Raw genomic sequence first — 24,546 nt, 5'->3', positions numbered from 1 at the left:
GCATTACTGTGGTAATGGAAGTAAACATATTATTGTGCTACATAAAGTAGTAGTGTACGTAGAATGATGAGAGAAAGGTAAATTGAAAGGGCTTGCAGCAAGATGATGACCTGTAACATTTGAGGAACAGAGGAGGACAGTTGCTTCAAACGATGGAGAACTAGCACAGCCTGAACACCAGAATGGAGCAGGTTTACACTGAACCTGCAAGTGCAACCCATCTGTTTGAATTGTCAAAACAACATTTGTTTACTAGCCTACTGTAGAAAAGAGTGTGACGAGTGTTGAGCGGATGCATTAAAAAAAATTGGATTACATTACTCTTTTTTAAAATCTGATATGTTTATCTGTTCAATACCCCCACCAGCACCCCCTTTTATTTTATTTTTTAATTATTAGAAATAGTTCTTAAACTACAACTGGAAATTGAATTAATTCATGAATGCCAAAGAGGTGAAAAAACAAAATTAGGTCAGTGACATCATTGTAGGTATATATCCGATATTTATTTATTTTATAAAACTGATGAAGTGAAAATGATCAGCCTGAACCTGAAAGTGCAACCCATCTGTTTGAAACAACATTTGTTTACTAGCCTCCTGTAGAAAGAGTGATGAGTGTGTTCAGTGGATGAGTCAAAATGTTTATCTGTATAGGCCTAATACCCCCCACCCACCCCAAATATATATATTTTAATTATTAGAAATAGGCTAGTTCTTAAACTAAAACTGGAATTAACTCATGAATAAATATAAACGAAATTGGGTCAGTGACATCATTGTAGGGATTTATCCAATATTCATTTATTTTATAAAACTGATGAAGTGAAAATGATCAGCACATTGATAAAGCAAAATTTGGCAACTATCAGCCATGACGTCATGTGCAGGACTCACGACCTTGGTCGGTAAAAAAAAAAAAAGAGAGAGAGAGAGAGCGAGAGGGGGCGGTGTTTGATTACTGCGTTTTTTTTATATTTTAATTTTATTTGTTATTAATTTTTTAATTTAATTTTTATTTTATTACAGGTGATTTTTAAATCATATCAAAGCATTTGCGTTAGACTCGAATAAAGCAAACGTCGGTGAGTTGTCAGCTAACGTACACTTCGGTCTTTTGTTGAGAGGGCGCTCCTCTCCTCCCCACCCCCTTGTTCCTGTGTGTTACTCCGCTGTGGCGGAAGTAAGTCGACTCGCTGAGGCCTCATCCTTCCAATGGCGACTGCAAACAGGCTGAATAGAAAGCGGGAGCAACCGTGGAGGGGGTCAGAGCCAGCCGTGTAGCCCGAAATTAAATAAATATATCCTATTCCGTGTAGTCACAAAGTTAGACTTGAACATTTGTTTCTCCTCTCCAAATCACGGCCGATTCAATGGCCAAAAATCGGAACACTTCGCTCCTTGAGTCGGGTAAGCCGCAGAAGTAAAACCCAACTGATAGCTCAATTTACAACGATACGGCTCATGCTAATTGATAACCCGGCTTGATTTTTCTCACTGTTTGTCAATTTCAGAGCTCTATTACTTGATTTCTCGTTTTCTAACAACGGGTCCATGTCGGAGAGCGGCTGAGGTGAGCTGAGCTGGCGTGTTGTAGTAGTAGTGCCTTCCTTGACTGTGTTTGGTCTTTTTGAAAATAGTTGACTAGCTAGTTAATAATGATAATAAGAGAGAGTTGTGTTTGCGGTCTGGACTGACTCGCCTCCTTTTAATCCACCGCAGGTCCTCGCCAGCGAACTAGAGGAAAACCAGGTGTGTATCGCTGCTGCTGCTGCTTGTTATCGGCTAGCTTGCTGCTGCTTACCCCGTCTGTGTTGACTTGAGTCTGGGGCATAAAACTTGACTCACTTGTGTCGACTTTTTAGTACCTCTGAACGTCTCACTCGTTTGACATCACCCGTTTCTTTTCTCAAAGCACAATAATATTGTTTCTCTACCGGACGCGTTACTAAAAAAAAAAAAAAAAAAACTCTTGTTTTCGACAGCTTTTGCCAAGGAGACTGGACTGGCTGGGAAACGAGCACCCGAGAACATATGAAGATGTGGTGAGATTGAACTTCTTTTTTTGTTGCTAAGTTCATTGTCGGCGGTTGTTATTGTCTTGTGACAGGGGACCCTGTGCCCATGCTCTGAGCTTGTTTACGGTCTTTGTTCTTTCTCCTGCCTGTTGGGTGATCTTAAGAGCCGGGAAGAGCGGCGGTCACAGCTCGCTACCCGCCTCCCCCGTGGGTTACAGTTTCAGAGAGTGAATTGTGACATGTTCGCCGAGAAAACCGTGTTTGAACGCACGGTTTAATATTATTTAGCCCCCGACTGTTGTACTGCAGATAGGGTGGGTAGTTCGGAGCTTCTCACTACGTAGCGACGGCTCCGCTGGCCAATCAGAGGCCGAGTTGCGCTGTCTCTGCGTTGTTGTGCATGTCACCGGCCTTCTGATTGGTCCGTCAAGAGAAAGTTTTGCATAAGAAACCACGCCCCTTCAGAATAAGCGTTCAGAAAGCACATGAAACAACCAGACACCCTGTCAGACATTTCTTCTTTTTTCTCTCTTCTTTTTTTTTTTTTTTTTTTTTTTTTTTTTTAAAACTGCAGCCACCAGAAAAGTCTGGAATTGATACTATTTGCAAAACATAAATATAAAAAGTTATCTATATAGTCATTTTACATAGTTGTCAAATCAAGCAGTATACAAGATATGAGAGTGGTTCCTTGTTTTCATGTGTCCCTGTTTTTAATTCATGCTGGATTTGAAAAGTATTCTTAAAATGAAAACAGTCACGTCAGGTGTAACTTAAAGCTTGCAGACTGTTTCTGATTATATATGAATGTGTATGTGATGTGTGTGTGTGGCATCTTTACAGTGTTTATCATGTCCAAACAAATTAAAGAAAAGCAGCAAATCTAAAGAAGGTTGTTTGGCATTTTAGAATCATTATCGATCAGACTAGTTGATAGTCATACCTTTTTAATAAACCATTTGTTCCAGCATTGTTGTATGACTACTGTGTCTTTGTGTGCTCTGACAGGTTGCAGCCAACAGACACATTGCACCAGACCATTTGCTACAGATATGTAAGCAGATCGGACCTGTTCTTGACAGAGAGGTGCCATCATGTGTCCCAGGTGTACACTCTCTCCTGGGGTCCGGAAAGCAGTCGATGCTCAGGACCCCAAAAGGTACATCATAGTCAAAGCTTCTCTGAAATATTTCTTGTGATATAGATTTATGACAAGCTTTTTTTCCTCCTGAATACTGACCATAATACAGAAATTATAGACGCTAATGTTGCCTTGTTGCAAGTTATACATGACATAAAGGTTTTAATAGTTTGATGCATCATCAGCTGGTAATCGGCCGACTCATTCTCTGAGTTCTGAGTTCTGTTTTGTTTTTCAGACTGTGACAGAGTGCGATTTACAGCTTCATCATATGCAGCCCTTCACCGGGGCAGACCACCAGAGAGGCCTTTGAACTGCAAGAATCCTCCATCCTTAGGTACTTCTGGCTTTGCTCGACGCTCCGCCGTATCCATGAGACAAAATGAAATGGACAAATGGATGTGTTGGGATTTGTTACACGTAATTTGCGTGGTGTTGCTCGGCAGTGTTTTTGGATGGCTCTGCCTACTCAATATGAATGTGACGTATGCACTGACAAGTCACTGAATAACTGTATGTTTCCAAGTCTGATCCCAGGTTATACACTGAACACTGTTATGCATAGTCCTGCTTTTCTTTTCCCTGACTGCCAAGTTGTAGTAGATGGCATTTTGTCAGTTTATTTGTGACAAATAGCAGTGTGGTGCATTGCAGTGACTTGGCTAGATTCGGTTCCTTGATGCAGCCTGTTACGCTGCAGTGGTTGTTTTGGTGAAACAGTTGCCGTGATCTTAAGTCATCATCGACAGATTTGTGCCAAAGTTTACATTTACATTGCTTGATTCTTGAGGATGTCCTGCACTTCCTGTTTGGTCCCAGAGTTGAGGCTTTTATCTGTTGCGTACTGCTGCAGAGATTCTTGTTGTGTCTGTTTGCAGTCGTGTTTTTTATTTAAAGCCTGTCCTTCTTTAGGGAAAGCAGACATGCAAGCCGCTTTGTGAATATTTTGTTAATTTAAAAAAATGCTATTGAAGTCACTCGGCTGTTAGTAGGCCACCTTTTAGAAGGCAAACAACAAAGAGGCCTCATTACATGCTTAAACTAACTTCATCTTGAGGCAGTGAGAACTCAAAGGAGAAAAAATATTACAGACAGATTCATGTTGCACTGGTATTGTGTCGTCTCCCATAGTAACAGATACAAACCAGATGCATCTGACTTCAAAGCAGATGTGATATTGTTATTGTTTACAGATTGGATTTGAATTAGGAATGGCATGATTAGGATAAGAAGAGATGGAAAGCAAGCGACTGGGAGACACAAACCAAACTGAAACCTAAGTTTATTGGTTTTGTATTGAGACATAAGGTTTCCTGACAGACAATATGTTAACACACTTTGTTAAACCCAAGAATAACAGCCTCTTGTATTTCCGTATGTTTCCTTTATGTTTCCATGGTCATAATTCCCTCTCCATCCCTGCCCACATTAGAGTAAATATATCTCACGCCCACCGTGTTTGTGCTGATGCCAGTTCTGTTGCAGTCCTGTAATTTCATCACTCTTCTGATGATTGGCATCTTATCGTCAACAGTGAAGGTGCATCGCGGCAGAGAGCTGACGGGAGCGCAGCGCTTCAGCTCCATCAATCCTGTCAGCAACTATGAGCGTATGCGGCTGCATAGGCGGATCCTGGGGCATCTGTCTGCAGTGTACTGTATCGCATTTGATCGCTCCGGTCTCAGGATCTTCACAGTAAGATAGAATTTGTCAGCATATATCCCTCCACTCAAAAACTAACCAATCTGTTGTGTGCTATGATTACAGTAACTTTAACTTTGGTTTGCCTCCCTTTTTAAAACACTGATTAACAATCTTGTTTTTTATTTTAACACAGCATCAAAACAGCACACACATATTTATTTATTAGGATCACACCCCAGTTGATATGCCTCCAAGTGCTAGGTCTTCATCTTAACTTCATGCAAAACCTGTCTTCTGTTTTATATGCTTCAGTAAAATATTTAAGTAGATGCAATTATTTTTCGTTTTCAGGGCTCGGATGACTGTTTGGTGAAGATTTGGTCTTCGTTTGATGGAAGGCTTCATTCAACATTGCGAGGACACTCTGCAGAAATCACGGACTTGGCGGTTAATTATGAAAACACACTAATTGCCGCGGGAAGCTGTGATAAGACCATCCGTGTATGGTGCCTTCGTACCTGTGCCCCTGTGGCTGTGCTGCAGGGGCACAGTGGATCCATTACCTCCCTTCAGGTAAGGGCATCTCTCTCAATATACTAATGTATACAGTCATTTTAAAGTAAGGGTGCCCTCTCTTTCTGGGAGTTGGTTCTTCTTTCTTTGCGATTATAATTTGTATCTTTTGAGTGAGGAGAGTGGGTTATCCCCTCACTGTGGGCTTGCCAAATTGAACTAGCATCAAGCATTCAAACAAACAGTATTTTTATAATAATATTACCGCTCTGAGAGTGTTTCAAGCGTTTCCAAACATGCAATAGTCAGGTATTTCTACAATATAGATGGTGCTAGTTATGTTTTCATCAGGGTCTGCAAAAACAAATCATGAAGAACTTACTGTCTCTGTCCCAGTCCATTAAATAGTGCTATGCCGATATTGGACAGAAAAGATTACTTGATTGTATGACAGAATCTTTTATTAAAATGAATAATTTTTCTATGCCAAATCATATTTTTCTAATGGACACATGGCTTGAAATACTGGGTACTAGCTGTAATATATTTTTGCTACACAGACACTGACTGAAAAAAAGAAAAGAGAATGAAGCATTTATTTCCATCTCTTTGTCATCCTCTCTCTTTGCTATGGCAACTCATGTCTCAGCCAAGTGGTAAAACATTGTTCTGTGTACATGTCAATAATATACACTGTGAACGTTTTGTGTTTTCAGTTCTCACCGTTTGCCAAGGGCTCAAAACGTTACATGCTGTCCACTGGAACTGATGCTACTGTCTGCTTCTGGCAGTGGGATGTCAACAACATCAACTTTAGGTGAGTGTTGCTCATTAAGTAACACTTTGTATTTCCCAACTTTCCATTAAAAAAATATTCTGTCATGAAATCTAAAAAAAATATAATGTGGATAAACCATTACACGTTTTTGATTAAAAAAAAAAAAATCCTATCAATAAGCTTCAAAGGTAAACACACACTTGGTTATTTAAAATTAAAAAACACATTATTTGTTGCTGTATAAGTTAAACGAATGAGGCTCTTGGCAAACAATGTTCACATGCTAAGTGGTAGACTGTCATGTGAATAGGAGTTAAAAATGGCAGTTTCCCCACCTGAAGCCTAGAGCTGACACTGTAAAACAAGCCGAACTGGTTGACAGTTTTTTTTTTCTTTCCTGCTCTACTGCTGCAACTACACTGATAAGCCACCTGTGTGATAACTGGTTTTAATGCTGTGACTGATAGGTGTGTATCACCAATGAAGTACTTTTAAATACACAGTATACATACGTATACACAACATTAGTGGGTGAAGGTGCCTCCTTTGCCTTAAGGAGTAGACATAGAGAGCAGCTACTTGCACAGCAATCAACCACGTAAAAACATAAAACAATCAGAAGACACAGAGAGGCATCCTGAAGTTGAGCTGCCAGTTAGATAAGAAGAAACTTTAACTGACTTGTCGAAGGATAGACCAAGAAATAACACTGATCCTGTTTTACTGTGTGTGTGTGTGTGTGTCTATAAAACGCCCACTCCCTGTCGGTATAATTCTCTGTTCTGTCCTTCCAGTGATCGGCCACACAAATTTACAGAGCGGCCAAGGCCAGGAGTACAGACTGTGTGCTCCTCATTCAGTCCAGGTAATAAATTATTTTACACTGCAACATATGCCACTCGGTGTGTTTAAGCATAGCACAGTTCTCAGAAATATGATCTAGCAAGCATATAATTACGACAGATGTACAGTAAAGGTCAAACACCTCAAGCTGATTTTGTTTTTTTTCTCAGGTGGGATGTTCCTAGCAACAGGAAGTACCGATGATGTCATCAGGATATACTACTTGGGAAGTGGGGGTCCAGAAAAGATATCAGAGCTCCATGAGCACACGGTAAGAAACCCTGTTGAAGAGCTGAGTAGCATTTATGTGGCGGCTGCAGCAATGTGTATGTTTCACACGTGGGACACACTCACATAAACATTCAGCTGGACAACAACAGCAATAACACACAAACATGTAATGATTATTATCCTGTTGTCTCTGTTTAGGACAAAGTTGACAGCATCCAGTTTTGCCACTCAGGTGAAAGGTACGATGAAATGGCCATAATTTTTGTTTCTGCATAGCAGCATGCATTTGTCATGGCAGGTGAACGTTGAATTTATTATAATGGTCGCTGTCACTCTCTTGGCTCAGGTTTGTGAGTGGAAGTCGAGATGGGACAGCGCGGATCTGGAAGCTGCATCAGCGGCAGCAGTGGAGGTGCATCCTGCTCAACATGTCTGCCACGCTTCCAGGGTAAGGGCCAACTCTGCTGCCGTAAACTAGTGTGAATGAAAGTGATCCAAGTGCAGAAAGTCTTTGGTTTGTGTTCAGTAATCGCGTAATGACATGAGGAAATGCCCTGTACAAGCAACAGGATATGCAAGAACAAGATTTCCATTTTCTGTAAAAAAAAAAAAAAAAAAAAAGGATCTGGAAGACTTTGTTAAATGAGGTGCGAGGCGAGCGTTTGATTTGTAGGCCGCCTCAAAGAGCTGTCAGAGCATGTTGACGTGAACCAGGTGCTGATGTCAGCTGAGGAATCCATTTGCCCAAATGTTTTATTTGTTAAGTTGTCATGTTGTGTAAGTCCTAGCTCTCTCATCTGTTTGTAAAGCATTGACTAATGCGTCATGAAGATCTAATATCATTTCCAGCTGAGGACTGCAATATGTGGGATTTTTATTAGCAATTTTAGTATTTCTGAATAATGATTTCTGATTGTCCATACCCTAGGGAATTGTAAATACCATTTTGCTTTTTGAGTTTAATTCACTCTTTGCTGTGGTGATATTGTTGGGGACTTTGTTTATTTACACCGTCACTAGGTTCTGCATAGCAGCTGCAACTTTCTCTGGAGTGGAAAAGGAAACTTTTTTTTTCTTTGCTGTATTAATCTGTCAGTTGAATAGTGTACTGTACTATGTGTTTACTTCAGACAGCTGTACTTGATCCATTTAGGTCTCACTTCACCGTTACTGAAATCTAGCTATGTACTCTGAGCTCTTCTCATTTTTTTGGAAATGCTTGGGGGAAAAAAACAGTGTTTACCACCCAGAGCTTGTCTGTCTGTCTTGGGAACAACTATAAAGGAGCTGTACTGGCAGTTTCTAAAATTAGCTCATCTGCCAAAAACATTTTCACTGCCTTTCACAAGTAACATGTATTCATCATCATCAAAATCATAGGCTTAGCAGTTTGTTTATATTGCCGAGGAAGTCACTCATAGATCAAACTAAATGTACCCATTCTGATGATTATTTGCGGTAAATCTGCAGGATTGCTTTGGATTGCTTTCATTTCTGCCTAAATGAATATACCAAATTGCTCGTCTGTCCCAGTGTAGTGAAAGAGAAAACGCACAATTTACAGGATAATGCTGTGAAGGGGGAGTAGGTAGCAACATGCTCCTCACAACAGGAAACAAAGGGGAAATTCATGGGAAATCATTTCCAGAAACACTGACATCATCAGATTCAAGCTGCCAGTTATTTCACTGCCACTTGTGTTGAGTAAAGAGCTACAGTCTGGTTCAGTTGCTGATTTCTAACCTGATGTTATCGTTTTTTTTTAAACTTACAGTGCTGAAGCAACGAGGGAAGAGGAAAGCTACTTCAAACCCAAAGTCACAATGGTGGCGTGGGATCGCCATGACAATACAGTCATCACAGCTGTTAACAACCATCTCCTCAAAGTGTGGAACTCCTACACAGGACAGCTGCTACATATCCTTAAAGTAAATTTTGCACAATGTTAATGTTTCTTGCAGGGAAATGATGAGAATAGTGCATGAACTTTTGATTTTAAAACCTCATACTGACCTGAGCTCTGTTTTCAGGGCCATGAGGCTGAGGTGTTTGTGCTGGAACCGCATCCGTTTGACCCCAGGATCATCCTTTCTGCTGGCCACGATGGGAATGTCTTCATATGGGATCTGCTGCGAGGAACAAACACACAGCACTACTTCAACATGGTACACTGACAGTCTGCAGTATCAGAACATGGTGCTGACAGTCGTAAACACGGCAGTTATGTAACATGATGAACAAACAGGACATCCCGCAATACACAATCTAACAAATACCCCAATAAGTAACATTAGTATGTACTTGGTAGTGAGGAAGGAACTGATTTGAATAAAAATCAACTTGGAAAAAAAATAAATATTCAAGGACGTTATAAAGCATAGGTATTGTTAAAAAGTCCCGTTGACGAGTTATTCCTCAGTTGATTGTTTGTTTCCCATCCAGATCGAGGGCCAGGGTCATGGAGCCGTGTTCGACTGCAAATTCACTCCTGATGGCCAGCGCTTCGCCTGCACAGACTCTCACGGCCATCTGCTCATCTTTGGCTTCGGCAGTTCCAAGCCGTATGAAAAGGCAAGGATGAATTGCACATTGTACATTTAAATCTTCTTTACACAAATAACTCATCTTTATTACAAGGTGAAAGCCACAGTAGTGTCATTTTATGGACAGTTGTTATGTTCTCATTACAAATATACAGTATATTATTGCCCTTTTAAAGACAAAGTAGAATATTATGGCTTTATAAATCGAACACTTTGTAAGCTGACTGTTATATGTAAGAATCAAACAGTGGTCTTTCGGAAAAACTAGTGCGTGTTTGAATAATCCCACATCTCAAAGCAAAACCAGCGCGGTGTCTCACCCAGCCTCTTCCCCTTTGGTCTCCACACAGCTTCCAGACCAGGTCTTCTTCCATACAGACTATAGGCCGTTGATTCGTGACACCAACGGCTTTGTGTTGGATGAGCAGACACAACAGGCACCCCATCTAATGCCCCCTCCCTTCTTGGTGGACGTGGACGGAAACCCGCATCCACCAAGGTAAATACGACCTCTTTTCTGTTATACTAAAACAATATGGTCTCCATCCATTCAGTGTTAAGTTCATGCAGACACAATCTTTAAGGAACTATGAATAATAATAAATATCCTCATATACTGTATATACTAAATTAGCCATTTGCATAAAACACCTGCCTTCAATTAAAAATATATTTTAATGACATTTTTTTAACCTCAGGTACCAGCGTCTTGTCCCAGGGCGAGAGAACATTGCTGCTGAACACCTGGTTCCTCAGCTGGGATACGTAGCCACCAGTAAGGCCTCAATAATTATAAATAAATTCATAAATCACAAATCATCCACTTCACTTTCATCCTCCTGTTATAATAAGTTTTTCCCAACGGTGATGAGGCTTCACCACCTCCCACATCCACTCATGCTCTTGTTCTCCCCATTTGATGACATCACCAGGTGACGGCGAGGTGGTGGAGCAGGTGATCAGCCAGCAGACCGCGGAGCACGAAGAGGTTACGATAAGACGCAGCAGCCTTCTGGACGAAGCCATCCGCCAGCTCCGGGCACAACAGGACCGCCAGACCCAGCCTGGAAGAGAGGCAGGACCAGAGGGACAAGCTGAGGCACCAAGCACGCCACGCAGAGGTATCAATACAGCACCAGCGTTCCATTGGATTGTTTTAGCTGATGTATTGATCGGCTGAGCTGTTGGGAGGCTAGGCGGTTTGATTTTGGCAGTTAGACGCAGTGTCCTGAAAATGCAGCACAATCATTTACTGATTTTTGTGAATTTCCCTTCATTGCAGTGTCCGTGAATGAGCGAGCAGATGTGCAGTCACCCCCTAACGTGGGTCTGCGCCGCAGTGGACAGGTGGAGGGCGTCCGGCAGATGCACCAGAATGCTCCTCGCAGCCAAATGGCCACAGAGAGAGACCTGCAGGCCTGGAGACGCAGGGTGGTGGTTCCTGAAATGTCATCCAGCAGCTACAGGTAAAGACCCAGTAGCAATACGTCTTTGAACCCACCACAGCTGAATATAAAGCTTCAGTGTGACTGGAGTAGGGATGCACATTTTGAATTCTTTAACCGATTATTAACCATTAACGGATAAGATTAAAACACTGTGCTTTTTTGGGGGGGTGTTATAAAACACACACACATGTGCTGCAACAACTGATCAGCGCCACATCCACTGATGGAGGTTAGATTGTCCGATGTTGAACTGTTTTTATACAAAGTGCAGCCCAACACCAGACTGAAGAGAGAGGAACAGCATAGCTCATCCGTTGTTACAGGTGATGCACATCTCTGTCCGTGTAGGCTACTTATTGTCTGACCTTCCTTCACGGGGACTGTGCTGCATAACTGGCACATACTGTCAAGTCCTCCTGTGTAACCTTTTGCTGCGAAATATGACTGAAGGCACGTGGAGGTCTGCACATGTCGACACGCCCCCGTGAGTTCACGACATAAGGCGCTAATAATACAAAAAAATGAATCGATGGTATTAATCGGTTAAAGTTCTTGATATCGGTTAAAGGGTTAATCATGTGCATACCTAGACTGGAGCTCTTTCTGAACCTTTCTGTTGGGTTTTCTTTCTAACGTGACACTACTACACAGAGGATGAACAATATGGAAATGAAGGAAAAATGGAAATGAATCCCATTTCCATTTTAGAACCTTCAAGTTAACAATTCACATTCATATATCATGAAAAAAACATTCCTTAGAAAGATCATTTTTTCAAAGCTTGGAAAAAAAGGTTGAAGAGAATGTGAAACTAGCAAAAGGTTGACTATCATTATATATTTATTTATGCACTGTCTGTATTAATATCAGCAGAATAATGACAGGTGGTGTGGGTTTACAGATAACAACATTTAAATGTCTTTCATGTTTGGTGATCTTCAATCTCAAACGGTATGGAAATGCGTTTTTCAGGGACCAGGAGGACAACCGAACAGCCAGGGGAGATGAGGAGGTGGCTCTGTACAATGCAAAGAAGAGGCGCATCATCTACAGCAGCTGTCGAGTAGGTTGCTTGTTCCATCACCAATATAATAAAGTATTTAAATGATAATGACAAATTGAACTTTTCAGTTCACAGCTATTTCAGCACACTTTGCACAGTTGTTGAGTCCATCCTTTTTGTCCCTCTCTGTCCCCAAGGATGATTCAGATGATGAGCCTCCCACTGCGAAACGAACACACGGCCGCAGTGACACTGTGGATTTCATTGACTTCTCATGTGAAGAGGGCGAGGAGACTGCAAGCTCCGAGGGACACTCAGAGGTATCCTGTTTCCCACTCTCTTTTACTTTGAGAAAAGTGTCAGTTACTTGCACCTGAGGTCTTTTTTTTGTGGATGTGGGTGGGATTTTAAGCACTTTATTGTTTTGATTCTGTTCAGGACAACGATTTGGATGGGAGTGACCTGGAGTCGTCCAATGATGAGGAGGAATGGAACAGCGACAGCCAAAGGTAAAGTCAAACGCATTTATGGCCTTTTCCCACTACACAGTTACAGCTCTGCTCGACTCTACTCGACTCAGTTTAGGCCTTTTTCCATTACAGCTGAGTACTTCATAGTTCATCCCATAGATGTATATAAGAAGACTAGATGACTCACCTGCCGCTGCTGCCCAATGACACGGCGTAGCCACACGGCGGCCGTCTTGGGACGGGCAACTCTCTCCCTCATGTTCTGCTATAATGACCACAACTTGCTCAGTTTCTGTCCGATTTCCAAACGGTTTGATTTTTTTTTTTAACGTTTATTCAGTTATGATGTCACATCACAGATAATTTTAACCATGTACTTTTTTTTTTGTAAAAGTAACATTGTAGTAACATTATGCAGATAGTTAAAGTAATAGCTACATACTGATTTATTTTTCAGAGTTATGAATAGTTTTTTTAGTGCAGAGGACAGGACCACCCACCTGAACTAATGCAAGTGTCTGTGCGAGTTGCCCGTTCCAATATGGCCGACTGTGAGCTACGCCTGCGTGCAGTCCGATCCACCCCCTTGGTTCCTCCTCAATGTGGGCAGGGTCGTCTTAGAACAGCGGCTACGGCCCTGTTGTCTCGCTCTCTTTTTTCGATCCTCTCGTCAGCTCCAAACTCACTCGCCTCGATAACGGCCCGCGGTGTGGTTTTCCACACAGCAGTCTATTAACTTGTGTTAAAGAATAACAACAGTCTCAGTACGGATCAGTGGTTGCTGTTGTCGGTGTGTTTTTAAAATTAGCGGGTTTGATTCTCGTGTCGGACGTCGCCCTCGTGACTCTTCCAGTGACGACGCTCTGGCCAATCAGTGGAAGACAGTCGGTTGATGTCATGTTTTGGTATCGCTGACGCTCGCTTGGAACCCAGGCTGAGATGTTTCCAAAAAAGCACCAGATACAAGGTACTAGGTGGTAGTGGAAAAGCAAAAAAAAAAGAACAAGTAGAGCTGCCGTGAGTCGAGCAGATGGCCATTAGATATGTCGCACATACTAATCCTCAACTGCAATGACGCTTTTGTTATGTCCCTCACTTGTCAATTGCTTTGGAGAAAAGTGTCTGTCAAATGAGTAAAATGTATAAAGTTGAAAAGATAAAGGTCACATTCTGGAGGAGGGTAAATCTATTCATTTATTTATATTTATTGTCTTATATTTTTTCATATTGTTGCACTATGGTTTGGGTATCCTAAACTAATTTCGTTGTTTCACTGTTTACAATGACAATAAAGCATTCTATTCTAATTTGTTTTAACTTGTTTAGAGTACCAGATACAAGTTTTTTAATTCACAAAAACTTGGGGTCTAAATTATATAAAGGTATTGACTGTGATGTTACTCCTTTGTGTTGTCTTAGGTGGGATTCTCCACCCATCTGGTACCCCAAGCAGGTTGAAACAAGTTAGTTGAGTTAAGTTTTTGTATTGCCTGCTTTTATCTATGCAACTTAAAATGGTGATTGTTACTGCTTTTGATTGGACAGCCACACGTCCAGCGAGTACTCGGACTGGACGGCAGATGCTGGTATCAACCTGCAGCCCTCCACCCCCTTGTCGTCGCGGAAACGTGTGCGCCGCAGACTCAGCACTTCCGAAGAAGAGGAGGAAGAGAATGAGGAGGAGGAGGAGAAGCAGCAGAGTGATGAGGAGGAAAGACCTGCGAAGAAAAGCAAAGAGAAGGCAAAGAAGGCAAAGAACAAAACACCTCGGGTGAGTGGTCCGACATGCAATATCCTATGCCACTACTGATCAGTCATTACCCAGACTTCGCTTTACTTTCATTTCAAATGGGCTTCTATTTGCTATTTTAACTGTATCCATATTGGTGTCTAAACAGCGTCCAAAGGCCAGACCATCCATCAACAGAGAAGTGTCCAATGAGTTCAGACCCTCACCTTGGATCACTGATGTCATTCCCAGGAAGTCTCCTTTTGTTCCCCAAATGGGCGATGAGGTATATACCGATATTGGGATCTGTGTTTTTATAGCACCATGGTGTCATCATATTAGGGAACATGATCTTTTTTCAATCCCCCAGTTTCTACTCTGTCTTCTCAAATGTAAATCATTATTTTTCCAGCTGTAACTTAACATCCTGGCAGGAAATTGTACTCCTATCAACGGCAAACCTAAACCTTTTTTAGGTCATTGCATCATATGGTTAAGAAGAGAACCTAAGAAATTAAGTTAGTCAAATATCGCTGTCTGTATATGACCGACAAAATGTACATTTACATGTTAGATATTATAATTGGCTGGGATTGTTCTTACAGCATACACAACAAAGCAGATGTAGTCCAATTACAAATCTTTTGGTGGGAGTAGCACGGAATAATTATCCTGTATAAATTCTAACCATTATCATTGTCCTGTTGCTTTCTAAGCTGCGACTCTTCCTGTGTCTGTCAGGTGATCTATTTTCGGCAGGGACACGAAGCCTACGTTGAGGCTGTGAGCCGGAGTGAGCTGTACCCCATCAACCTAGACAAACAGCCCTGGAAGAAAATGGAGCTGCGGGTAAGACTTTGGCAAACAGTCCTGGTTGAAGAGTTTGGAAAGATGCACTGAATTCTAAAAAATGTTGAGAGTTAGTTAAATATAGTAGTATATAAAAATAAAAAAGATGTAAAGATGTACATAATTACTAACAAGGCAAAATATCAAGACTAGCATGGAGCACTATGACCGCTTGGGGCTATGCAGCCCTACGAATCATGTAACGTCTGGTGTGTTATGACACATTTCTCTCATAACCATCATTTAGAAAAAAGCAGACAGGTTTTCCTTGTTGCCCTTGTGCATCATTGATGTGCTGGTTTGTGTCTGTGAACCAGTGCCCCCTTCCAACCACTGTCAGTACTGCTGACTCAGAGCACCCCACCCACATAGCTTGACTTCACTGAAATGCCTCAGACAGAGAGACATAACAACCCGGCCCTTATCAAAGCTTCTCAGGGCTTTACATTTTGCGTTTGTGCTGCATCCAGCATGTTATCTGTGTGAGCCAACTGGTCACTCAAAGTCTCATGCATCACTGACGGTGTTGTTAAGATCATCAACATAACACTGTTTGCTACATCTTAAAGTGGTCACAGTGTTGTAGCTCATCAGTGTAGGTCTAAATCTTGGAAATGCACATCAATGGAAACCCTGCTGTATTTTTTCAAGGACCAAGAGTTTGTGAAGATCACAGGGATCAAATATGAAGTCTGCCCTCCAACCCTCTGTTGTCTGAAGCTGACCCTCATTGACCACGGCACAGGCAAAATCACAGACAAATCCTTTACTGTCAAGTAAGTAGCTCAGTTTCATTAACTCGCTTTCTACTGAGAAATACATATAAAGCATTAATCTCATCAGCGACCCAACACGAAGGTGGTGTTTGTCTTGTATGAACTGCATGTATGCATTGGGGTTGTTGTCATGATAAGTATAAGTTCATGAAGTCTTGAGTCTTCTCAAAGTTTTCAGCATTTTCAGATTGTGTTTATAACAACATTACCCAAATTTCTGGTGCTATAGTTTGCTTTATGAAAATTCATGTAAATTTATCAGCATGATTTAGCATCAGTTTCGCAGAGGCCATTAAACTGACTTGTGTCTCCTACAGATATCATGACATGCCAGATGTTATAGATTTCCTGGTCTTGAGGCAAAGTTATGACGAGGCCCTTCGTAGAAACTGGCAACCAAGTAAGTTTGAGCACCTTGTTAGAGATCTCAAGTTTTTGTTTCAGGTCAAGTAGCGTCCTCCTTATGTCTGTGTGCTGTGATGCTTATTGCTTCTCACTATGCATCCTGACAAATGTTGTTTGTTGTTTACACTGTGTATCAACCTATTCTAAATGGTTCATCATTGCTGCATAAATGGTGTTCTCGCTCTGTCTGCCTCCGCCTGAATTTCCTAATTATGTCCTCTGTTGCAGACGACAGGTTTCGCTCTGTGATAGATGATGCCTGGTGGTTTGGGACCATCGTCTGCCAGGAGCCTTACCAACAAGAATATCCTGACAGTCTCTTCCAGTGTTTCAAAGTCAGGTGGGAAAAACAAACAATTGGCAGGACAGAATAACTGGGAATACTGTGGTTGTGCCACCAACCCCAATACTAAGCTAGTTTTCAATCCATTTATTGTCTGCCACTGCTGTCTCTGTTAAACGCAGAGCTTGACCATTATAGCCCTGTCAGAGAGCAGTGAGTGAAATTAAATTTGTGACTGCCACTTTTGTGTTGACTGTGGCAATAGAAATAATAAATTAATTGAATTAATATTCATATGAATTAAATGTGGTTTTACAGGCCCGATATATCCACTTGGCCATGACTGATCTGTCTGCCCCCTTGTGGTCACAAAGAAGCACTGGTGTTTTCTGACAGTCACATTGAATCAATATAATTATTCATGTCTGCTTTGTGCTATGACCCTCTTTGTTCTTGTAATTACAGTAGATTATTGTTATTATTTAATTGAAATAAAACAGAAAACTTTTGTGTTTTCCCCAGATGGGACAATGGGGAAACTGAGAAACTCAGTCCTTGGGATGTGGAACCTATTCCAGATAACGGTAATCAAGACCTTGTACTTCCTGTCACATCAATAGGCGTCACAGTCTTGGCGTCTGCTCAGAAAGTAACGTTAATAGGGTGAAACAGTTTATTGAGCATGTATATTGTCTCTGCTGTGCAGCCCAGCAGCCAGAGACGGAAGGAGGTGGTATCCCTGTGACACCAGAGGAGATGTGTGAGCTGATGTACAAGCCTTTGCGAGGAGAGTGGGGGGAGAGGAGCAGGGACGAGGAGTGTGAACGCCTCGTTGCTGGCATCGACCAGCTCATCACTGTCGGTGCGTTGACATAGACTGATGTGCTTTACCTTGGTTTGGTTTGCATTCACTCACGTACCATCACTTTTAAAGATCTCGGTGTCATTTTCACTTACTCATACATGTCAGATTTTAAACAGGTCCCAGTTGCACTGACATCATCACATTGTGCTTCTCCGCTACAGAGATTGCTGCTCCCTTCTCTGGTCCTGTGGACTTGGTCCAGTATCCCACCTACTGCACTGTAATCGCCTATCCTACTGATCTGGGAACCATCAGACTTCGACTCATGCACAGATTCTACAGGTCGGTTCCAGTTTCTCTTATTTTACCACATACCTGTCAATGCAAACTGGTTTATGGAATCTTTACTATTGGCTTGTTTCTTGATCCATCTTGATCTTTTTTTTTTTTAGTCTTTGCTTTCTGAAGTTCTATCAAAGATTTCGTAACTCAACCTTTGTTTTCCACAGACGCCTATCAGCATTCATTTGGGATGCCAGGTATATTGCACATAATGCCCGCACTTTCAATGAGCCAAGGAGCAAGATTGCCCACTCTGCAAAAATCATCACAAATGTCATCCAGAAGTTTGTCAAGTAAGTTCTTCTTCTCTGCACTGTAAGTTGTAACATGACTTGTGTCATATTGATCAAATTGATCATTCAGAAAACAACTAAAGGGATTCACATGTATAGAATATGTGATGATGACCAAATTATCACACAGAAACGGTTAAATTGTGGCCTGGCTGATTGTGTTTCAATGCTTTCCTCAGTGATCCCAGCTGCACAGATATCATGGCGATTTACAATACTGTGGAAGATATGGATGATGATGAAGAGGTAAGCACACCTGAACATACAGTAGCTCTCGTGTAAGAACATTTACCTACTGTTTAAGTCAAATTTTACCACTTTGATAAGTAAATATGTGTAAATATTCTCTAACATAACATCTATCAATTATTTAATATCAATAAGGGGAGATGATTTAGGAGACACTGATTGGAGTTCCAACGAAACATTCAGACGGTTGTTTTCTATATTTAGTCACTTAATGAATGTGCCCTCAACACTGGAAACTTGAATTAGCAGTTCAATGATTAAATTCAAATAACCTATAATTGGTTATCGTCTATAGGATGAGGAGGCAGAAGCACCAGGAACCTCATCTGGACACCGGTTACGTCAGGTAAATAGACAAACAACACATGTACAATATAGCGGCAAATACACATGGTCTCATACGAAGGACAGGAATAAGATGACCCAAATTAAAAATGAACAACTCCGTACTACTACATACAAGGATCGATTGCACCACAGTAGCATAAGTTATACGTCTCGTCTCCTTTTCCTGATGTGTGCAGCGCTCTGTGGAGGTGCTGCCAGACCGGGATGCCTGGAAGGAACAGTGCAAGAATCTGCTCAACTACATATTTGAGTGTGAGGACTCTGAGCCATTCAGACAGCCTGTGGATCCTGAAAACTATCCAGTGAGTAAACACAGCATGCAGGAGTCATGCTATATGCGTTGTGTGTTTTGTGTTTTGGTAAAGATGAAAATTAATGTGTTCTCTGTTCCCATCCAGGACTACCATGACATTATCGATACACCAATGGACTTTGCCTCAGTGAAAAGGACGCTGGAGGAAGACCACTATGACAACCCCATAGAGCTTTGCAAAGACATTCGCCTGATATTTGCTAATGCTAAAGCCTACACACCCAATAAACGCTCCAAGGTAGGGGGGTAAAAAAAATAATCTAGTTAAACAGCCATTGACTCCACTTTGGGGTTCAGATTTTACTCATACTCTATTCTTTTTCTGTCCCCTCGTAGATTTACAGTATGACCTTGCGACTCGCCGCCTTCTTCGAGGAGCAAATCAGAACAGTCATATCAGAGTACAAAACTGCTGTCAAGAGCAACGACAGACTTCGCCGCAGTCAGAGATTCCGCAAGAAAATGCAGCAACAGGATCAATCCACAGCGAGGTCTGTTTGAGCTGCGTCTCTCCTCAGCTCACCTGTATAACACTTGAGTGGATCAGTGGGGGTTTGGACTGATGGCCTATGCCTGTTACTTTTCTTTTTCTTTTCTTTTTTTGCTCAAATATACACTTACAAAAACAGTTACGGTGTTTTTAAAAGTCAAATCCGCTAACTGACATTTTTTAGGTTTCAGATCAGTGAGGGTTTGAAGGTCATATGATGAAATGCTTGCAGGCTTGCATTGCTTTTTCCCGCTTCAGTCTGATTAAAAAGTTGCATTTTTCTTTCCTGTAGTCAAAAGAGGGCTGCCGTCAAAACTCAGGAAAAAGTGGAGTCGACATCAGTGACCAAATCTACCTCAGCCAAAGTGTCTGTTCCTGAGAGAAAAAGGAGGAGTCGAAGCAGCTCAGGTCACAGCTCCTCAGAGGACGACTCCAAAGGCGCTTCGTCAACACCAGGTACGAAAAACTCTTTGCCTCTGAAGATGATTTTCACAACATTTTTACAACCCACATTTAAAGACTGTTGAGAAGAACATGTGTAGTTGTGTGAGAGTGTTCCTGAACTACACTGACATGTCTGGTGGCTCATTAGTTTCAATCTTGACACGATCCTGTGTTTTTCTACTTCAGAGTCTGACAGTGAAAGTGAGCCGAGTGAGTCGGAGGAGGAAAAGCGCCCTGGTTCCTCAAGGCACCACCAACGCAGACAGAAAGCAAGAGTTACAAGAAGCAATTGTGCCAAGCAGCGGAAAAAAGGTCGGAAATTAAGATGTATCAGTGAAAATTCAGTTAGCATGTTATTAGATTTCGAGAAACAAGATCATAATGTGACATCCAGAAATTGTGTATTTTTGGGAAAAAAAGTTGCAGAGAGCGACAGCGAAGAGGAGGAAGATGATGACGACGAAGAGGAGGAGTTTGACAGTGAAGGTGAAGAGGGTGAGGATGGAGAGGTGTCCTCCCAGTCTTCAGGTCGTCGATACCCCAGCAGGAGTAAAAACAGCAGGAGTACCCGGCTGACCAGAAACAGCGCTGCTGCAGACAGGAAGCGAACAGGTAACGCTGCAGAGACGACTACTTCAGACACAAGTCCTGTTAATCACAGTCACACATGTAACTAAACTTTCCTCTCTGTGGCGTTTTGTTTCAGAGGGCAGGGCAGAGATGAACGGTCACAGCAGTCGGTCATCTCGCAGGGAGAGACGTCGCCACCAGGACTCGGACGGGAACATGTCCCAGGGATCAGAAAGGGAGGAGGAGGAAATCACGGTCCGCAGGTCACTGAAGAGGAAGACGGCGAGGGCGGCTGTGAACAAGATCAAACTCCTCGAGGTGTCGGACGAGGAAGACGATGAAGAGGACAAACCGAGGAGGAGCAGCAGCCGCCTTCGCCATACAGCCCGCCCCAGCAAGCGCACTGCAGTGATCCAGAGCAGCTCAGACTCGGATGGAGAGCCGTCAACACAGGGTAGGCGAATGCTTTCTCTTACTACGTTTTAGTCAAATATAGTTCTATCTGCATGTTTATGTGTTTTGGGCATTGCACAGCTTCAATTTCTGGTTCTCTGTTTAGCTTCTCAGAATTCAGAAGGATCTGGTCGTGAATCCAAGGATGAGGAGGATGGAAAAGACAGCGATGCATCCACCACCTCCCATAATCAACAGAATGGCGACACAAGGTCCAGTAAACAGAGGACATCAAAACAAGCGGCGAAAACAAAGGGAAATGGTGAGTAATGTCCTCATCAATCAGGTTTACTTGTTTGCTTGGAACTGTGATGACAGTTTCACTTATTAGCTGGACTTGTCCTTTCTCCTGCAGATAAATTGTCCCATGTGAACGGACACAGTGCAAAACATCAAAAGTCTGACAGCAACTCCGAGCAGGAGCAAACTGCAGAGGAGAGTTCTGGAGAAGCAGAGGAGGAGGAGGAAGAGGAAGAGGAGGAGCAAGAAGCCGTGTCACATAAACCTTCTAGAAGCACAGGAACCACTCCAGCCAAGAAAAAGAGGATTAAAAGTGAGGAGGAGGAGGAGGAGGAGGTAGAGGACACTGAACCTAGGACCACACGACACAAACCTCCTGTAAGCTCAGATGAAGAGGACAAAGACCACAGTCCCCAGAAACACCCACACCAAAACGGAAGAAACGTGGAGGAAACAAACCACAAGGACTCTAAGAAAAAAAGTAAAGTTTTGCCATCAAAAAACCAAGATAAACAAAAATCTGCCTCAACTAAAAAACTGGATGGTGCAGAATCTGACAACCTCAGCGATTCTCCAAAGAGATCCGGCCCACGCAAGAAAAGACAGAAAAAAGACGAAGGACATGAAGAAGAAAGCAATCACTCCAGTGAGGAATTTGAGACTGAAACAAAGACAAAGAGGACAACACAAAACAAAAGTAAATCCAAGCGGCCTCACAGCGACACCTCGGCTTCAGAGAGTTCTGAGCAGGAGGAATATAAACCCAAGAGGAAGTCGAGGAGGAAACGCTCTACCGGCTCATCGGATGAAGAGTCGGATAATTCAGATAACACATCAAACAGACGGCGGAATCTCAGAGCCCTACCAAAAAAGAAATACATCAGTGACAACTCTCTTTCCGAGGAGGATTCTGCCTCCATGGGCCAGGGTAAACAGAAGAACGGCAGGTGTAGTAAGAGAGAGTCCAACAGGACCTCTCCCAGTGAAACCAGGAATCAGTCTTCCAAGAGAAAACGTATTTACACCTCAGAGTCTGAAGATGGGGAGAAGGAGCCTGTGTCTAAGAACAATAAAAATAGCATGTCTGGCTCCTCAAAGCGTCCCAAAAGGGAATCCAAACAAGGGGATGGCAACAGCAAGGAAGAGGACACCTACTTTCAGTCTGAATCCAGCGAGGAGGAGGAAGAGGAGGAAGAGAAGGAAGATGTCCGTCGTTCAAGGAGCAGGAAGAAGAACCCAAGGCAGCCAAAACAAAAACGAAAGGAAAGTTACAGCAGCAGCAACCACAGTTCTGACTCAGAAAGCGAGCAGTCGTCTTCAGCCTCTGAAAACTCATTTGCCAGCTCAGGGTCCCACAGCAGTCCAAAGAGGAGAAGTCACAGGCGGTCTGGGACCGGTGACAGGACTGCCAGCCGCCAACTAAGGCAGCGCCGGCAACGGGCTGCCTCGGAGGAGGAGGACAGCGACGAGTCGTATAAAAGCAAATCGCAGCGAAAGACACGGGTGAACACCCGGAACAGGGGGAAGCGGACGGTGAATTACCAAGACAGCGAATGAAGGAGAGCGGCTGGAACTACAGGAAAGACGGACATTAAACTGGAGACCTTAAAGACACTTGATGGCCATGTTATGGTAGTAGCACTGGAGTCCTCTTGAGAAAATGCTGTGAATCTGTTTCATTCAGGGATATTTATATTTTCTATGAAAAAAAAAAAACATGTTTATAGATGTAATACAAATTCAAGCATTTGACCTGCTGGTTTTCACAAGGATAAAGAGCAAAGTACCACCTCCCATACTGCTTGTTGTGATTTGGCCAGCAGAATAACCATTCTGGGGAATCTTGTCAGCTTGGGTGCTATCTAATATACCTCTGTTTAATCAAGCATATTGCTGGCTTGCACTAAGATACACTGTAATGAGGTATTTCATACACTAGTTTTGCATTAGAAACTCAGGGGTCAACTAAGTTTACTGTAGTCTCAGACATGCAGTTGTTTTTTTGAGCTAAGGAAAGGAAGAGAAACAATTCCAGGTCGGCAGATGTCCAAGCACACTCAGTGGGGACAAAAATGAATCCATGTTCAGACTTTTGACTACAGCACTCCTTTGTAAATCCACACACACTTAATGCTTGACTGTATTATGTTTTGATATGAGCCAAATGAACGAGTATGATTTCCCCCCCCCTTTTACATTTCATTTTTTCATTAGTTTTGTGTTGTATTCTAGTGAATAGATGTAAATATGTGATTGGGAATGACATTGTCTGAAAGGGTTGATCAGGCGGTAGCAAAACATTAATTTAAGTTTGAGGGTTTTTTTTGTTTTTTGTTTTTTTTTACATTTATCTGCATTGTCTTGCCATATGTCACAAATTGGTACCTTTTTGCCAAGTACAAGTAACCAAAAGTACTTATTGCAAAATACTGTGATTTCTCATATTGGGAAGACCTTTTATTGTTGTTCTGTGTTACCTACTTTCAGTATTAAATTCTTTTTCAGAGTTGACTTAAACATTTTGCCAGTCACATGGTTTAGTTTTGTTTATGGGGAGGTTTCTAAATAGTCGCTTTATGACATTTTGCTTAATGTTTTTCGTACTACACCTTTAATAAACAGATTTCACAGGAAAACTATTAATGCAATGTGGTTGTGGAGTGCAATGAATGAGTTATTCCTCCTATTAATAAAGACATCCTTTCAAGATGTATGCTGTGTTCGACTTAATCTTACATATTGCCATCATGAACATGATCTACCTGGAGATAATTCTGCAACATGATGACATCTCTGTATGTTGCAGTCAGGTCGCAGAAGGTGTCAGTCAATCCCATCATTAATCATCTGTTTTTTCAAGTAGAAGGTAAAGTTAGTAGTTAGTCAGGAATGTAATAATATATGCTATGAGAAAGCTGGTTTACAGCAAAAAATTATAATTTCTGAGCTACCGGTTAGTTTAGCTTGTGAAATGCTGCTTCAAAGGAATTCACCTTGACCTTCATAAATGTACAAATGAATGGTAGAGACAATAATTTTACATTCTATGGTTCATGGTCAAATCCCCCTTAAAATGGGATTCCTGAAGGACGATCTAATTGATTTTTTTTTTTTTTTTAATAAATCATTTACCAGCTCTTTCATCAGCTTCCAGATGATATATCAGCTAAAACTGATCAGCCATTTTGCTCCATCTGTTGTCTCTGTTTATCTTATAGTAAAAATGACATTCATTTAATTAATTTATTTTTTCACACGATATTTGTAGCCTACAGTCCGTGATATGACATTATTTAGCTTTATTATGAAGGTCGCCCTTTTATTGT

The 24,546-nt window shown here is 41.9% G+C and overlaps 1 protein-coding gene across 3 annotated transcripts; it reads left to right on the top strand.

Moving 5' to 3' along the window:
* The first annotated feature begins 1,204 nt into the window (after window positions 1-1,204).
* brwd1 (bromodomain and WD repeat domain containing 1) lies at window positions 1,205-23,870 on the top strand. 3 transcript variants are annotated; one of them, XM_083984595.1, is made up of 43 exons: window positions 1,205-1,409; window positions 1,514-1,572; window positions 1,722-1,751; window positions 1,985-2,044; window positions 3,026-3,176; window positions 3,397-3,495; window positions 4,693-4,853; window positions 5,154-5,375; window positions 6,032-6,132; window positions 6,888-6,958; window positions 7,107-7,207; window positions 7,366-7,406; window positions 7,514-7,615; window positions 8,942-9,095; window positions 9,198-9,332; window positions 9,610-9,738; window positions 10,061-10,209; window positions 10,409-10,485; window positions 10,643-10,831; window positions 10,993-11,176; window positions 12,131-12,221; window positions 12,359-12,481; window positions 12,600-12,670; window positions 14,177-14,402; window positions 14,530-14,646; window positions 15,102-15,209; window positions 15,861-15,985; window positions 16,303-16,385; window positions 16,619-16,730; window positions 17,196-17,257; window positions 17,380-17,535; window positions 17,700-17,820; window positions 17,988-18,113; window positions 18,293-18,359; window positions 18,658-18,708; window positions 18,887-19,012; window positions 19,109-19,261; window positions 19,360-19,514; window positions 19,806-19,969; window positions 20,144-20,569; window positions 20,664-20,981; window positions 21,087-21,242; window positions 21,336-23,870. In XM_083984595.1, the coding sequence occupies exons 1-43, from the start codon at window positions 1,373-1,375 to the stop codon at window positions 22,775-22,777; spliced, it is 6,831 nt and encodes a 2,276-aa protein (XP_083840721.1). In that variant the 5' UTR covers window positions 1,205-1,372; the 3' UTR covers window positions 22,778-23,870. The 3 variants fall into 3 exon arrangements, with proteins under 3 accessions (XP_083840721.1, XP_083840722.1, XP_083840720.1); XM_083984596.1 differs by having other exon boundaries at window positions 18,887-19,261; window positions 20,144-20,269; window positions 20,378-20,569; XM_083984594.1 differs by having other exon boundaries at window positions 18,887-19,261.
* The last annotated feature ends 676 nt before the right edge of the window (window positions 23,871-24,546 follow it).

The sequence above is a fragment of the Trachurus trachurus genome (genome assembly GCF_905171665.1).
Source record: "Trachurus trachurus genome assembly, chromosome: 13".
Lineage (NCBI taxonomy): Eukaryota > Metazoa > Chordata > Actinopteri > Carangiformes > Carangidae > Trachurus > Trachurus trachurus.
Note: the sequence above shows the minus strand (reverse complement) of the source record. Positions and strands in the feature narration are given on the sequence as shown.

Bases quoted from the DNA above. Each gene is read 5' to 3' on its own strand.
- brwd1 (XM_083984594.1), top strand. From the start codon at position 1,373: ATGGCCAAAAATCGGAACACTTCGCTCCTTGAGTCGG. The intron at 7,208-7,365 runs GTAAGAAACCCT...GTCTCTGTTTAG, and splicing joins CAGAGCTCCATGAGCACACG to GACAAAGTTGACAGCATCCA. The intron at 11,177-12,130 runs GTAAAGACCCAG...TGCGTTTTTCAG, and splicing joins ATGTCATCCAGCAGCTACAG to GGACCAGGAGGACAACCGAA.